The sequence below is a fragment of the Melozone crissalis genome, unplaced genomic scaffold (assembly GCF_028551555.1).
Source record: "Melozone crissalis strain CALT ecotype California unplaced genomic scaffold, PUWL_Pcris_2 ptg000088l_1, whole genome shotgun sequence".
Lineage (NCBI taxonomy): Eukaryota > Metazoa > Chordata > Aves > Passeriformes > Passerellidae > Melozone > Melozone crissalis.
Genome location: NW_026535865.1, coordinates 2,102,461 through 2,115,541, shown reverse-complemented (window position 1 = coordinate 2,115,541; position 13,081 = coordinate 2,102,461). Strand labels below are relative to the sequence as shown.

Genomic DNA, 13,081 nt, shown 5'->3' with positions numbered 1-13,081 from the left:
CTGGAGCTGGCAGAATTCTCCCAGCCCAAAAATGAGTCCAAATAATTTGGTATTCCCCTGGTTCAGCCCTTCCTAGGGGGGCTTGGACACAGCTTATGGGCAAGATGTGAGCAGAGAGGGTATGGAATGGTCAAATCACCACTCTCTGCTTCCCCTTTCCGAATTAAAAAAGGTGCAAATAGCAGAACTGGGGACTGGGAACCGTCATGAGATTAATAAACCAAGAGAAAAGAAAAGCAAAGAGCAAGGAGGGAGGATCCTCCCATGCCAGGGAATTCCCCACTCCAGCTCCTGGAGCCATCCCCTCTGCCCCAGTGCTCACAAGGGCACAACTCTGACACCCAAAATGTGCCAGAGCCCAGGGAGTGCCTGGGAGGACTGGAGCAGGCAGGACTTGCAGCACAAAAGGTGCTTGTGAAAGGAAATAAAAGAGAAAAGTGGTGAGATGGGTGGCAGGAAGCAAATATTTGCACTGCAGGGGCCTTTGCCCAGCCAGAGGTGCCTCCAAATCCATCTGGCAGCAGCTGCAGGATCAGAGAGGGATCAGAACAGGCTGAGGGCAGGAGCAGGCAGCCAGGCTGTGTTTAGAGCAGGAGCTGGCTCTCTGTGCTGCCCCTGGCCAGGATTTGGCAGCAGAGCCCAGCACCTGCTCCTGCACGTCAGGAGGAGTGGGCTCAGCTCTGGCTCCCAGCTGGGTCCCGTCCCAGCAGCTCAGAGCCACGGGATCACAGCAGCTTTAAGGTGGGAAAAGACCTTTCAGATCACCACTGACCATCAGCCAGCAGCACCACCACGTTCACATTAGCCCATGTCCCCAAGTGCCACTTTCACACCTTTTTGAACACTTTGTGGGTGGTGACTCCACTCCTACCCTGGGCAGTCTGTTCCAACGCTTCACAAACCTTTCAGTGAGTGAAGAAATTTTCCCAATTTCCAATCTAAACCTCCCCTGGCCCAGCCTGAGGCTGCTCCCTCTCCTCCTGTCCCTGTTTCCTGGGCTGTCCCTCCTGTCAGGAGCTGTGCAGAGCCACAAGGGCCCCCCTGAGCCTCCTCTGCTCCAGGCTGAGCCCCTTCCCAGCTCCCTCAGCCTCTCCTGGGGCTCCAGACCCTTCCCCAGCCCCATTCCTGTCTCTGGACACGCTCCAGCCCTTTGCTGTGAGGGGAAAAGTGAGCACTGAGGCTGCCCCTTGCCCCCGGCACAGCACTGTGCCCATGGTGGGCACCTTTGTGGCTGTGCCTGGGCACCAGGATGGGAATTTGGCTGTGTTTGGGCACCAGGATGGGAATTTGGCTGTGTCTGAGCACCAGGGTGGGAATTTGGCTGTATCAGGGCACTGGGATGGGAATTTGGCTGTGCCAGGGCACTGAGATGGGAATTTGGCTGTGCCTGGGCACCAGGATGGGAATTTGGCTGTGCCTGGGCACTGGAATGGGAATTTGGCTGTGCCAGGGCACTGAGATGGGAATTTGGCTGTGCCTGGGCACCAGGGTGGGAATTTGGCTGTGCCTGGGCACCGGGATGGGAATTTGGCTGTGCCTGGGCCAGACTGGGACTGGCACCAGGTCCCTGCACTGCCCAGGATGCCAAGGCCAGCAGGGACAGGGAGAAGCAGGATCCAAATGCACAGCCCTGGCAGCCACAACTCCTGCCCACGTCATTCCCCTTCTGGCTTGCCACAAATGCCTGATGCCAATTGTTTTTTTAGATTTTATCTTTAAACAGATCACTTGATTTTGGACACCTCCTACATGGGTGGACATCTGTCTCTCCCTGGGGCAGCTGGGCTGAAGCACCCTAAGGACAGATCACCACGTGCCCCTTGGTGGGGTGCAGAAATAAGGCAATGTGGTCCCTTTTTGGGGAAGACAATGTCCCCTTCCTCCCTCCCCACCACTGGGAGCTGGAAGATCACCTCCAGGTACATTTTTTCAAGATTTTGTGGCCTTTTTCATGAGAGCAAAAAGGCCAAAGAAGATCTGGGAGCTTTTAAATACCGAGCTGCAGTTTGGCCTCTAAAGCCTTGAGGACTGAATTCTCTATTCCCAGGGAAATCTGAGTGCCCAGCAAGAGCTGGGGAACATCCCTGCTCATGCCACCACTTCACAGCAGGAGCCCTCTGGTCCCTTGCCATTCATGTGCAGCTGGAGGAATCCCTAAATCCTGAAAGCATTCCTGAGCCCTGATGCAGTCTGGAGGCACACCTAAGGAAGAGAGATGTGATTTTAGGAGAGAAGCCACATAGCTGTGGTGATGAGATCCCGTGCTCAGGCCTCTGGCATGTTATGGCCAGGCACTGCAGGGTGTGACAGCTGAAAAGCCACGTGGAGGGACTGGAAGCTTCTCTTGCTGGTGGCAAGGACAAACTCTCACTGTGACAATCGACCACTGTGTAGCCCTGGAGTGAGAGCTGGCTGCTTGTCCCTGCAGCCAGGAGCAAACTGAGCCCAACTGCTCCCAGGTCCCTGCAGCAACCTCCCTGCCAGTTTGACAGACATTGCTCAGATCCATGTCACACTCGTGTCCCCTCACTGAAAATGAGGGGGAGGCCAAGGCAGGGGGGTCACAGTGACCCTCAGCACTGAGCACAGCAAAGCAACACAGCCCCAGCCTCCTGCCAGGATCCAGCTCACCCAGAAACACAGATCCACTGCAGAATGCTCAGTGGCAAGCAAGGAAAAGGAGGTGCAAGGACACAGGTGGAGCCTGCACAACTCAGGGCTCTCTGGGAGGCACTGGCAGCAGGAGTGGCCAGATCAACCCAGGGAAATGAAAGGAGCAGCTGGTGCAGCAAAACCCCCCAGTAAGCTCTCCTTCCACAAGCCCTGGGTCTGGAGGAAGGCTCAGAGCTCCTCATGACAGCAGGACAGACAGCTGAGCAGGGGAACTGCTGGGCTGCATTTCCAGCAGAGCGTTTCCCCAGCTCTGCAATTACACAGCGGGGAAGCGCGGGGAGGGGACGGGCGAGCCTGGCACCAGGCAGTCTGTCACACAGGGCAGAGCTGACATTAACTCCCCACACAGGCAGGGGGGCACTGACCTCACCCCAGCCAGGGCTGCCACAGCTCCTCCCCAGGCCCACGGTCAGGGCAGGTTTAGCTCAGAGCTCAGAGCAGGTTTAGTTCAGAGCTCGGTTTGAGAAGGCGCTGCTTAAAATATCACAGAGCAACAAGGCTGTGGCTGTGCCAGGCTCTGGGGGCTGCCTCTCCTCCCTCTCCCCAGAGCACAAGCCCCTTCCCAAAGCACTCACACCAAGCTGGCAGGGACTCCACCCACACATTCCTGGAGACATCCAGACTGTGCTGCTGGCACAGAGGCGCCTGGCCCTGCCTGATGCCAAGCAAAGGGTTAACAGCTTGCTGAAAGTCTCCAGGGACATTCCCAGTCCTGGGAGAGGAGCAATCTCCCCCTCCAAATCCTCCAAACAGGAGTTTGCATGAAGAGTTTCCTGATAAACTTGGTTCAAAATGGAAAATGACTATGGAAGATGCTTGGGTTTTATTCCTCCCTTTCTCTGGCCTGCACAGAATTTCAGGAGTCTCTCAAACAACCAGTTTCAACAACTGAAGAATTTACCCAGGATAAAACACAAATGGAAAATCTAGATGTTTGTCCCAGCAGAGTGAACATCCCTCAGGCCCCCATGCTCCATCCCCTGTCCCGAGGCACACCCAGAGCACAAGTGGGGTGAGATTTGTGAGCCCACAGTGGGATCTCCTGAATCCTTCCCCACTCAGTGTTCCTGCATTTGGGGGACACCCAGATCTCCATGGCCACCACTGCTTACAGCAGACAGATCCAGCCTGCAGTGCTCTCCCTGACAGACCCAGAGAGCAACAGGCATGGGAGGAGATGGGAAACACCTCTGCAATGAGTCCTTTGGGCTGGGATGGGCCTTGGTAGATCAAATACAAATGGAGGAAGAGGAACAGAACAGGGGCAACGCTTCCACTCTGTGTGCCCAGTCAGCGCCACTGTGCCCATGGCCACAGGCTGGTGCAGGAGGAGGATGCCAGGGCAGTCCTGGCAGGAGTGGGTACAGTGAGGTACAGTGAGGACAGACATGACCCTTCTCACCTAGACGGAGCTCCCCGAAATTGCCGCATCCAATCTTCTTGCCGACGCGGAAGTTGGGACCCACCATTAAGACTCCCGAGTTGGTTCCAGCACCCCGGCCTCCATGACCACTCCTTCCTCCACCTGTCTTGGACATTCTTTTACCTTCCTCCAGCTCCCCTTTCCCTCCTCTCTTATCAAAATCCATAAGTTTGTGATACCCCGGCCTCTCCACGGTTACGCTGCTGCCATACAAATCCCAGAGCTGCCGAAAATGGAAGGGTGAGGAGGACACAAGCAGGGTTCCTCTTGGTTAATACAGCATCCCGGGGAGCGCTGGGAGGGTGGGGGCTGGAGAACCAGGGGCAAGAGGCCGTCCAGGGCTGCTGGGCTACTGCAATGTCAGTGCTTCCCAAGGTCCTGCCAGGACTGGCATCATCGCCGCTCACAGGGAGGTCTTTGGTGGAGAGAACATCCTGCACACAGGGTCCTCCCAGCGCAGCTCCTTGGCGTCCCAGCTGTGCAAAGAGAGAGGCACGAAATCAGGATGAGAAGGCAGAGGGTAACAGAGGGCTCTGGGCTCCTCAGAGTCCCTCCAGCACCTTCCCTGCAGTCAGGTAATTCCTACAGCAGTGACAGTGCTGCAGTTGAGGGGTGGGAGAAGCTGGGATAAACATCAGCTCCCAGAGTGCCCCATGCCTGAGATGTTGGTTTAAATAAACAAATGAATTTAAAAAGCTTGGTCAGCTGGAGGTGAAATGGTTGATGAGTGGCTCCATGCTGGAGCCAGCCAGGAGTGATGTGGGGACAGAACTGTCCCCATGGGGAAGGGCTGCTGGCAGCTCCTGGAAGCATTCAGAGACACCAGCCAGGGACTCTGGGAGCCCCCAGGAGCAGGGGACACAGTGAACCCAGCATTGTGGGGCTGCCCATGGAGTGAAACTGATTTCACCTGGCTGGGAGGGTCCCTGTGGATCCAGGGGCAGGGGCCAGGATCCTGTGCCAGCAGCCCTGCCCAGGACACGGTTCCTGGGGAACAGCCACGCTCAGGGCACCCTCAACAGCCCACCTGGGCTGGGGAAACACCCACTTGGCAAACAGGAACCTGCTAACATCCCACTGCCTCCTCCTCTGCTCTCATCAACCAACCTTGATTTTCATTGCAAAGCTGGGAGCGAGGCCCCTTGGCTGTGACACTGGCCAGAACAAATGATGCTCATGGCAGCTTGTTTGCTCAGGGTGCAGCACCTTGCCTGCCTTGTGTGCTCCCATGAGACTGCTGGAAAGCCCCCAAGCTGCTGGTGGGGTTATCTGGGTTCCCCTCCACAGGCAGCAATCAGCTCAGCCCCCAAACCAGGGAGCTCCTTCTTGTGTGCACAGCCCTGCTTGTGGCTGGATGAGGTGACCTTTAAAGGTTCCCCCAACACAAACTACTCCATGATTCCATGGCACTGGCTCCACACACATCCCTGTGCAAGCCCAACATCACCCAGTAGCCCAACATCAAGGCCAACCAAAGCCTTGAGTCCTCCTGGACACAAGACTGGGATGAAAAGAACCATGGAGCTGCTCTGTGCTCCTCGAGGAGCCAGGTGCCCAGGAGGGATCTGTGCTCTCCCTCCCTGCACTGGGGAGGTCAGGCTGGGTTCCTTCTCACAAGGAGGCAGAAAAGACAGTCAGGAAACTAAACATGGACAGAAGGGATCAAACAGGATCTGGGCACATGAGATACCCACACCTCCTTTTCTCCCTTGCTCTGGTTTTGCTCCCAGCTTGACCCTTGCCATCCTTTACTCTGCTCCCTCCCCACCTCTCTCTGCTCCTCTCCAGCCCCTGTGACACCACTGAAAGCTCCCAAGAGCTCCCAGGGCCACCACAGACTCCTGCTGACCCCCTGGGTTATCCAAACAATCCCCCCCTCCAGCTCCAGGAAATGAACACACTGCGAGCTCTGAGGCTGGGCCAAACCCCGTAAAACTTTTTATTGGCTCTCAATAGCTATTAATAACAAAAAATAAAATTAAAAAAAAAAAAGCTTCTCATGCTCAAGGGTACACAGAGGGAAACGTGGGAGCTCTAAGAACAACCCAGGGAAAAAGACACCAAAGCCAGAGCTCAGCAGGGGGAAGCACTGGCTGTGTAAGGGTCCAGGGGCAGGACAGCCCCTGAGGGGGGCTGACGCCAAATCCTCCCTCTCCTCAGCACCCTGGCACACTGCCACTGCTCCCCAGGAGGGACCAGAGCTGCTCCAAAGGCACAGAGTGCTGGGGTGCCACTTGTGGGACCTGCCTGCTCAAGCACAGCAGAATAAGGCTTTCATACACCATGGGAGCCCCCTCCTGCCCCCATCCACCACCCCTGGAGCATCCCTAGAGCACAACAGCCTGGCTGTCTGAGGCCACAACACACCAACAACAGACACCATCCTGCTGCACGAGGGAAACTGAGGCACGGGGAGCCCTCCATGGCTCCCAAAGCTGGGCAGCCCCGTGCTGGCTGCTGCCCTGCTGCTCCCTTCCCCCAGAGCGTGTCCGTGCCAGCAGGAAGCGCGCTGGGAGCGGCAGGAGCAAGGGCTTCCCTGAGCTTTGTTCTGCCCCAGCCCCGAGCACGCTGGGCCCACACGTGACATCCTGCTCATTCTTCACTGCCCCGATGGTTTCCGCTCCGGGTTCAGCACTTGGGGCTGCCCTGGCGACCTCCTCATGCCTGTCCCCCCCCTCATGCCTGTCCCACCCCCTCATGCCTGTCCCACCCCCTCATGCCTGTTCCACCCCCTCATGCCTGTCCCACCCCCTCAGGACACCAAACTGTTCCCTCACAGCCTCCCCGAGCAGGCAGCTCACACCTTGGCATTCAGGGAGCTGCTTTCCCAGCCACAAGGGGAGCAGCTGGTGATGCACAGCCCTGCTGCAGCTCCATAACCTGTTTTCCTTCTCAATCCGAGCTTTATGCTCAGTCCCAGGGGATCCCAGGCCCAGACTGTTTGCACAGAGTCAGGCGGCCGCCAGCCAGAGCTTGGGGAGCTCCAGCCCCGGCGCTTGGGATTATTTTCTTTGAAGAGTTATGGGCCAGCTCTGCAAGGGAATTTCAGACAATGAAGTGAGGCAGAAGGGAAAAATTCAATCCTGTTTCCTGTGAGCACAAGGGAGACTGTGCTGCCCTTTCCCAGCCCTGACAAACACAAGGAGCAGCTCTGGTCCTGCCTGCGGAGCCTCAGGAGCTCTCCTGGAGGGGCCCAGCTCCAAACTCCAATTTCAGGCAGCTGGGCCAGATTCACACCCAGAGGCCACAGCCCAGCCCCCCGTGCTGGGACTGCCAGGCTGCAATTGCCCCTTTCCCAAGCAGAGCAGCAGGAAGTCCCTAAACCAAATCCTTGTGAGTCAGGGCACTGATGCTCCCTCACACTCTGCCCACCAGCCTCCCCCGTGGATGAGCCAAGGTCCCCCATGGACGAGCCAAGGGCTGGGAGGAATTGATTTTCTCATCCCAGGAGTGCTGAGGAGACACAGTGGCTCCCTGGACCTCAGGACAAAAGCAAGACCCACGTCTGTGCAGTGTCAGTGACTGCTCAGGTTTTCCACCCTGTGCCATAAAAGGATCACTGGCCTTTAAAATTGAGAACAACCTAATTAGAAACAGAAACTTTTGGTAAAATCCCAGGACTCCCACTGCTCCAGGGCAAAAAAACCCCCTGTGTTTGTTAAAACACAGCAGCCTTTGGACAGGCAACAGGGACCCAGACCTGGCCCATCCTCCCCAGGCAGCAGCAGCATGGGGGCAGATTCCCTGCATAAAACTGATTTCACAATGTTCCATTCTGCACAGGAATCCTCTCCCAAAAGGTCACAGCGAGGCAAGAAGCCTCAGGAAAGCACCTTCTAGGCTGGATTTGCTGGCCTGGAATCAAATCTGATGCAAGATGAGACTAAGAAAACTTGTTTCTCTCTTTGGGAGGGAGTGGGATAAATAAAGAAAAAAAAAATGAATTGTCCTGAAATTTGGCAGAAGAAATTCCAAAGCAAGCTGTGGTCTTAAAGCAAATAAGCAGTGCCCTGTGGTGTCTGCAGTGCCAGGGATCCTGCAAGGGAAACAAACTGCAGGCAAGTGCCTCAGCACCCCAAAACAGAACCTGAGAAGCACTGGAAGTGCCATAAAAATGGGGCAAGCCCACACACCCTGATTCCCAAAGAGGGAGTTCACAGTGCTTTTGTTGAAACATTGGGTCCTTTTTCTTTGCCATCTGGTTTTAAGCAGGTCAGAGCTGCTCCAGTCACATTTACAAGTTTTCCCCTGCAGATGCAAAGGTGAGAAAAGGGGAATTGGGGTTGGGGGGAGTTGGTTTTTTTTCCCTTAAAAAAAGAAAAGCTGCAGTTCTAGTGCTACCCCTTGTCTCTGTGACTTGGACCAAAATATCAAGGCTCGGGAAGTTCCTGCCCACATTTGCAAGTATAAGATGCTGAAGAGTTGTATTTTTAAGAATATTTTCCCTGTAGAATGAAACCCTGTGGCTGCTGAGAAGGCACTTGTACAAACCATCTGGGGCACATTGTTCTCAGCCCTTTATATGAACACACACACCGTGTTCCTGCCCAAAGAGGTTACAGCTAAACGGGGCAACACAAAAGAGGGGAAGAAGAGGGGGAAAAAAATAGCAGCAAGTGGCTGGGGAAGGTCAGGGACAGGTCCATGGTGCTGCTTGGAACAGGGTTCAGGTGTCCCTGAGCCCTGGGTGCTGCTCCCTGAGCCCCAGCAGCCTTTGGGATGGTTCTTGGAGCTGCTTTCCCCATGTTCTCTGCACTCTGTGAGCACAAGGGAAACACAGCTGCATCCAGATGAAAGAGAAAGGAAAGCTTCTTGAGAGCACAAAGAGAAAAGCCCTTGACACTCTGCAGCTCCAAGTACAGATCACTGCCAATTAAAGGCTAAAAATAATCACAAATACCCCAATGTCCCAAAGGATGACCCATCAGCTGGCTCCCAGTGCAAAAATCCAGACCAAAAAGCAACCAGTGGCCTTACACAGCTGAAACCAAATCCCAAAAAATTCTAAACGTTAAGAGGCTGAGCTTAGAGGAAGATCAAAAGTCTTAAAACAAAGCAAAGTCTTAAAACATCTTTAAGAGCGAGCTACAAATGGTCCCAAATGATGTCTGCAGGGGTTTGTTGTTAACCACAAGTTCCAGCCTGCAGAGCTGCAGCCAGTCCTGCTTGTCACAGAGCAGAGAAAGCTGTGCCACACAGGTGTCCCAGAACAGGGGGACATGAAAAGCCTCTGCAGGTGTCCCACAGGAGCCAAGGGTTGGGTCACATCAAGTTTCTCATCCACCAAAGTTCCCAAATCCCTCTCTCCAGGACCGATCTCCATCCATTCTGTGTTTGTGTTTGGGATTGTCCCAGCCCATGGCAGGACCTTGTTGAATTTCATGGGTTCCCACCTCTCCAGGTCCCTGTGGATGCCCCATCCCTTCCCTCCAGCTCCACACAGCTCTGTGTCACCAGCAAACCTCAGTGCCACTGTCCATGGCACCAGCAGGGATGTAAAACAGCACTGGTCCCATTACCAACCCCTGAGGACACTACTGTTCACTGCTCTCCACTTAGAGTGTGACCATCCAGCCAGTTATCCACCAAGTGAGCACCCAACAGGCTCCAGAGACATCTCCTGAGCTTCCTCCACCCTTGGATGTGCACCTCTCCTCTGAGCTGGGCACAGCAGCTGAACAGGCTGGAACTCAGCTCCATGGATGTGCTGTTTGGAGGAAACTCATCCTGATCCCACAGGGAAGTTTCCTCCATGGGTTTGAGAGGCAGGGGGGCTGTGCAGCCCCTGGAGCTTGCTCCACCTGGGAACTCCACCAGCAACAGCTCCAGTCAGGGGAGATTCAAGCAAACCTAGCAGGACAGCAGAACATTCCTTACGGCAAAGGAAGTTCTGGCCCCATTTCCTCTGGATCCCTCAGAAAACAGGAGTTTCAGTGCTCTGACTGAGGAACTCCAGGAACCTGGTGGAGATGGGAGTTCTGCATGTGAACATCTCACATCAGAGCAATGAGAGCTGGATGGAGAATGGGCTGCACCACTCTGGGGACAGCACCTGTGGAGGAGCTGGAGCAGCAGGGCAAGGGGTGAAAGGGCCTTTATCCATCCCAGAAATTCCCTTAAAAACCAAGCAGTCCTGGAAGCAGCCACTTTCCCAGCAGTTTCTGCCAAGTGCAGCCACAAAAACACAGAACATCAGAACACAGGTTGGGTTCAGAAGCCTCCTCCTGCTCTCCAGTCCTTTTTCCAGCCTCCAGCGAGGCAGGAGCCAGCACAGCTCTGTTTACTCCTCCTGCTCCTCTGTAGGTTGGTGTTGGTGTCAGCACAACAGGAAGCTCCTGTTCAATAGTTTGTCACTGACCTGCTGATGCAGGGCCATGGGGGAGCCCTGGCAGCACGTGTGGCTGCTCTGAGAGCTGGGGGAGCCTCAGAGCTCAGCTCAGGGACTCCAGAGCTCCTGGCTCTGCCACCCCTTCTGTGGTGATCTGGGTGTGCACTGAGCCCCTGGCCCTTCACATCCTGCCTGTTACACTGGGATAACTTCCCTGCATCCACCTCCTCCAGCTGAGATCCCTGGAGAGATGAAAACCTGGCTGCTTTTCAGCTTCTGAATGGTGCTGAGAGCTCAGCAAGCCCTCCCTGCCTGCTTCAAGGCATCTGCAGGGACAAGAACCAGGAGTGAAGGAACTGCTCCACCAGGCAGGAACAGCATCCTGTGAAACCCTCCCAGCCCACCTGAAGGAACAGCACCCTGTGAAACCCACCCAGCCCACCTGAAGGAACAACATCCTGTGAAACCCTCCCAGACCAGCTGAAGGAACTGCTCCACCAGGCAGGAACAGCATCCTGTGAATCCCACCCAGCCCAGCTGAAGGAACTGCTCCACCAGAACAGCATCCTATGAAACACTCCCTGCCCACCTGAAGGAGCTGCTCCACTGTTGCAGTATTTAATTCCAGTACTTCACCAGGCAGGAACAGCATCCTGTGAAACCCTCCCAGCCCACCTGAAGGAACTGCTCCACCATCCTGTGAACCCCACCCAGCCCAGCTGTGCAGCTGCTGCCTGCACACAGGCTGGGCAATACCCAATGGTCACAAATCCCCTGTTTGGATCCCCACAGGGCAGCCCCCAGCCCACCCCCCTGCCCCTGCTGTGTCCCTCACCCCCAAACACAGACCCCAGCTCATCCATGCAGTGCCACCAGGCTGAGTCATTGATGACATGGCAGACACAGCTCTGTCACCACTGCACCAGCAGTGTCTGAAGCACTGACAGTGCTGGCTGGTTTCCCTCTCAGCAAAAAAAAACCAGCATGGTTTCACTCTGGTGCCCCAATATTAACAATTAAGAAATCTGCATGAGCAGTTTGTCCAAAACATGCTTTTTTTTCATCCAAATTCTTTTTTGAAAAGAAGACAGGAATAAAGCTGAGGCTAATATTTCTACCAGAATTTCTTCTAGTGTTCAGAGGCAAAAAAAAAAAAAAAAATAAACCCAACAGAAACAACCAACCCACAAAAACCCTGAACTGTGGCAGCAAAGCTTTTAATCCAACATGATCCCAGCATCCTTGTTCCAAACCTCTCCTCCCTTCCTGGCTTCCCAGCTCTTTACAGTGAGCAGAGAGGATCACACCACCCCGGGCACCCCCAGCCCAGCCAGTGCCCCATGGGCAGGATCTGCCCCTCCCCTTGCATGGCCCCAGGGATGGACACAGCCAACAACGCTCCCAGCACCAGAATTAAAATCATAAATCCACTCTCTAAGCAAACAATCAGACACACCATCACCTCCAGCCACACCATAACACAGAACAAACAAAAGTGACTGCAGCAAATGAGGCAGGAACGGGCTGAGCCTGGCAGAAGTTACCACATGCAGGTACTGCCCTGCTCCCAGCACCTCAGGGTTTCACCCAGATATCCATCCCTGGCTCTCAGCCACATCCATAAAACATCCAAGGCACAAAACCACCAGGATGCAAAAAATAAAATTAAAAAAAGAAATAAAGCATTTGGTTGTTTCCCTAGAGTTAAGCTGCGCTGTGAAGATGACAGATTTTTCTTTCTGGTTTCCTATTCCAGCTCTCACGTCTATCTATTAAACTTTTCTCTAAGTTAGAAATGTTCTCTTGTTACTGGTTATTCCCTTCCCCAGGAGACCTTTACCACACTGTGAACTCTGGTCAGCTCTAAATCTACAACAAATCAAGCTCCAAATTGTTTCAAAGTTATTTTCTCCCAGCCTCTGAACCCAAATATGGCTTTTTAATAGATTGCTATGAATTTCCAGTATTTTTTTAAAAGTTTGTGCCACACCATTCCCCCTGTAACAACAAGAGCAGAGTTTCAACAAGGCAGCAGGGAAATGCTTCTGCTGAAGGGGGTCCTGCTTCCCAGATTCTCACAAAACACCAGTCATGATTTGTGTGTGGTTTCACAGAGATCTCTAAAGGACACCAGGTGACATGCAAACCCACCAGGCTGCCTTAAAAGCAAAATCTCAGCTGTTCCTCAAGCTGCAGCCCAAGCTCCTGCAGCCCATGAGCTGGGAGTGCCCACGGACCCGGAGTGTCCCCTGTGCAAGGGAGTGAAAGCAAAACTCAAACTGTTCTCCAAACACCACAGAATTAAAAAGGAAGTAAAAGATGAGGGCAGATCACCAGTTTTCAGTTTCCAACAGAACCACAAGGCACCACTCAAGAGCTGGTGTGATTTCCCTAAACTGGTGAGATCTTAACCCAAAAAATTTCCTCCTCTCGAGATGAGCACACAGGGGCTGCACCAGCCCTGTGCCACAACACCCCTGGAGCAGCAGCTGGAGAATTTCACCCCAAACTCCCACCACAGCTCAGGGGGGATGAGGAGAATCCCTGCCTGGCAGCAGTGTGTGTGCACAGTGTCAGCTTTCCAGCAGCAGCTCAGCAGGAGTCATTTTGCACCCAAAAATATCTGAGGAGGAACCAGGCTCCTCTTCAGCCAACAG

General features: G+C 54.3%; 1 protein-coding gene across 2 annotated transcripts in view; it reads right to left on the bottom strand.

Annotated features, from left to right (window-relative positions):
- Positions 1 to 13,081, bottom strand: part of CSNK1G2 (casein kinase 1 gamma 2) — a 40,994-nt gene that overhangs the window by 10,112 nt on the left and 17,801 nt on the right. For both annotated transcript variants that reach the window (XM_054291129.1, XM_054291130.1), the window contains exon 2: positions 4,076 to 4,572. In XM_054291129.1, the coding sequence (XP_054147104.1) occupies positions 4,076 to 4,262 (187 nt within the window). In that variant the 5' untranslated portion in view covers positions 4,263 to 4,572. The remainder of the gene's footprint in view (positions 1 to 4,075; positions 4,573 to 13,081) is intronic.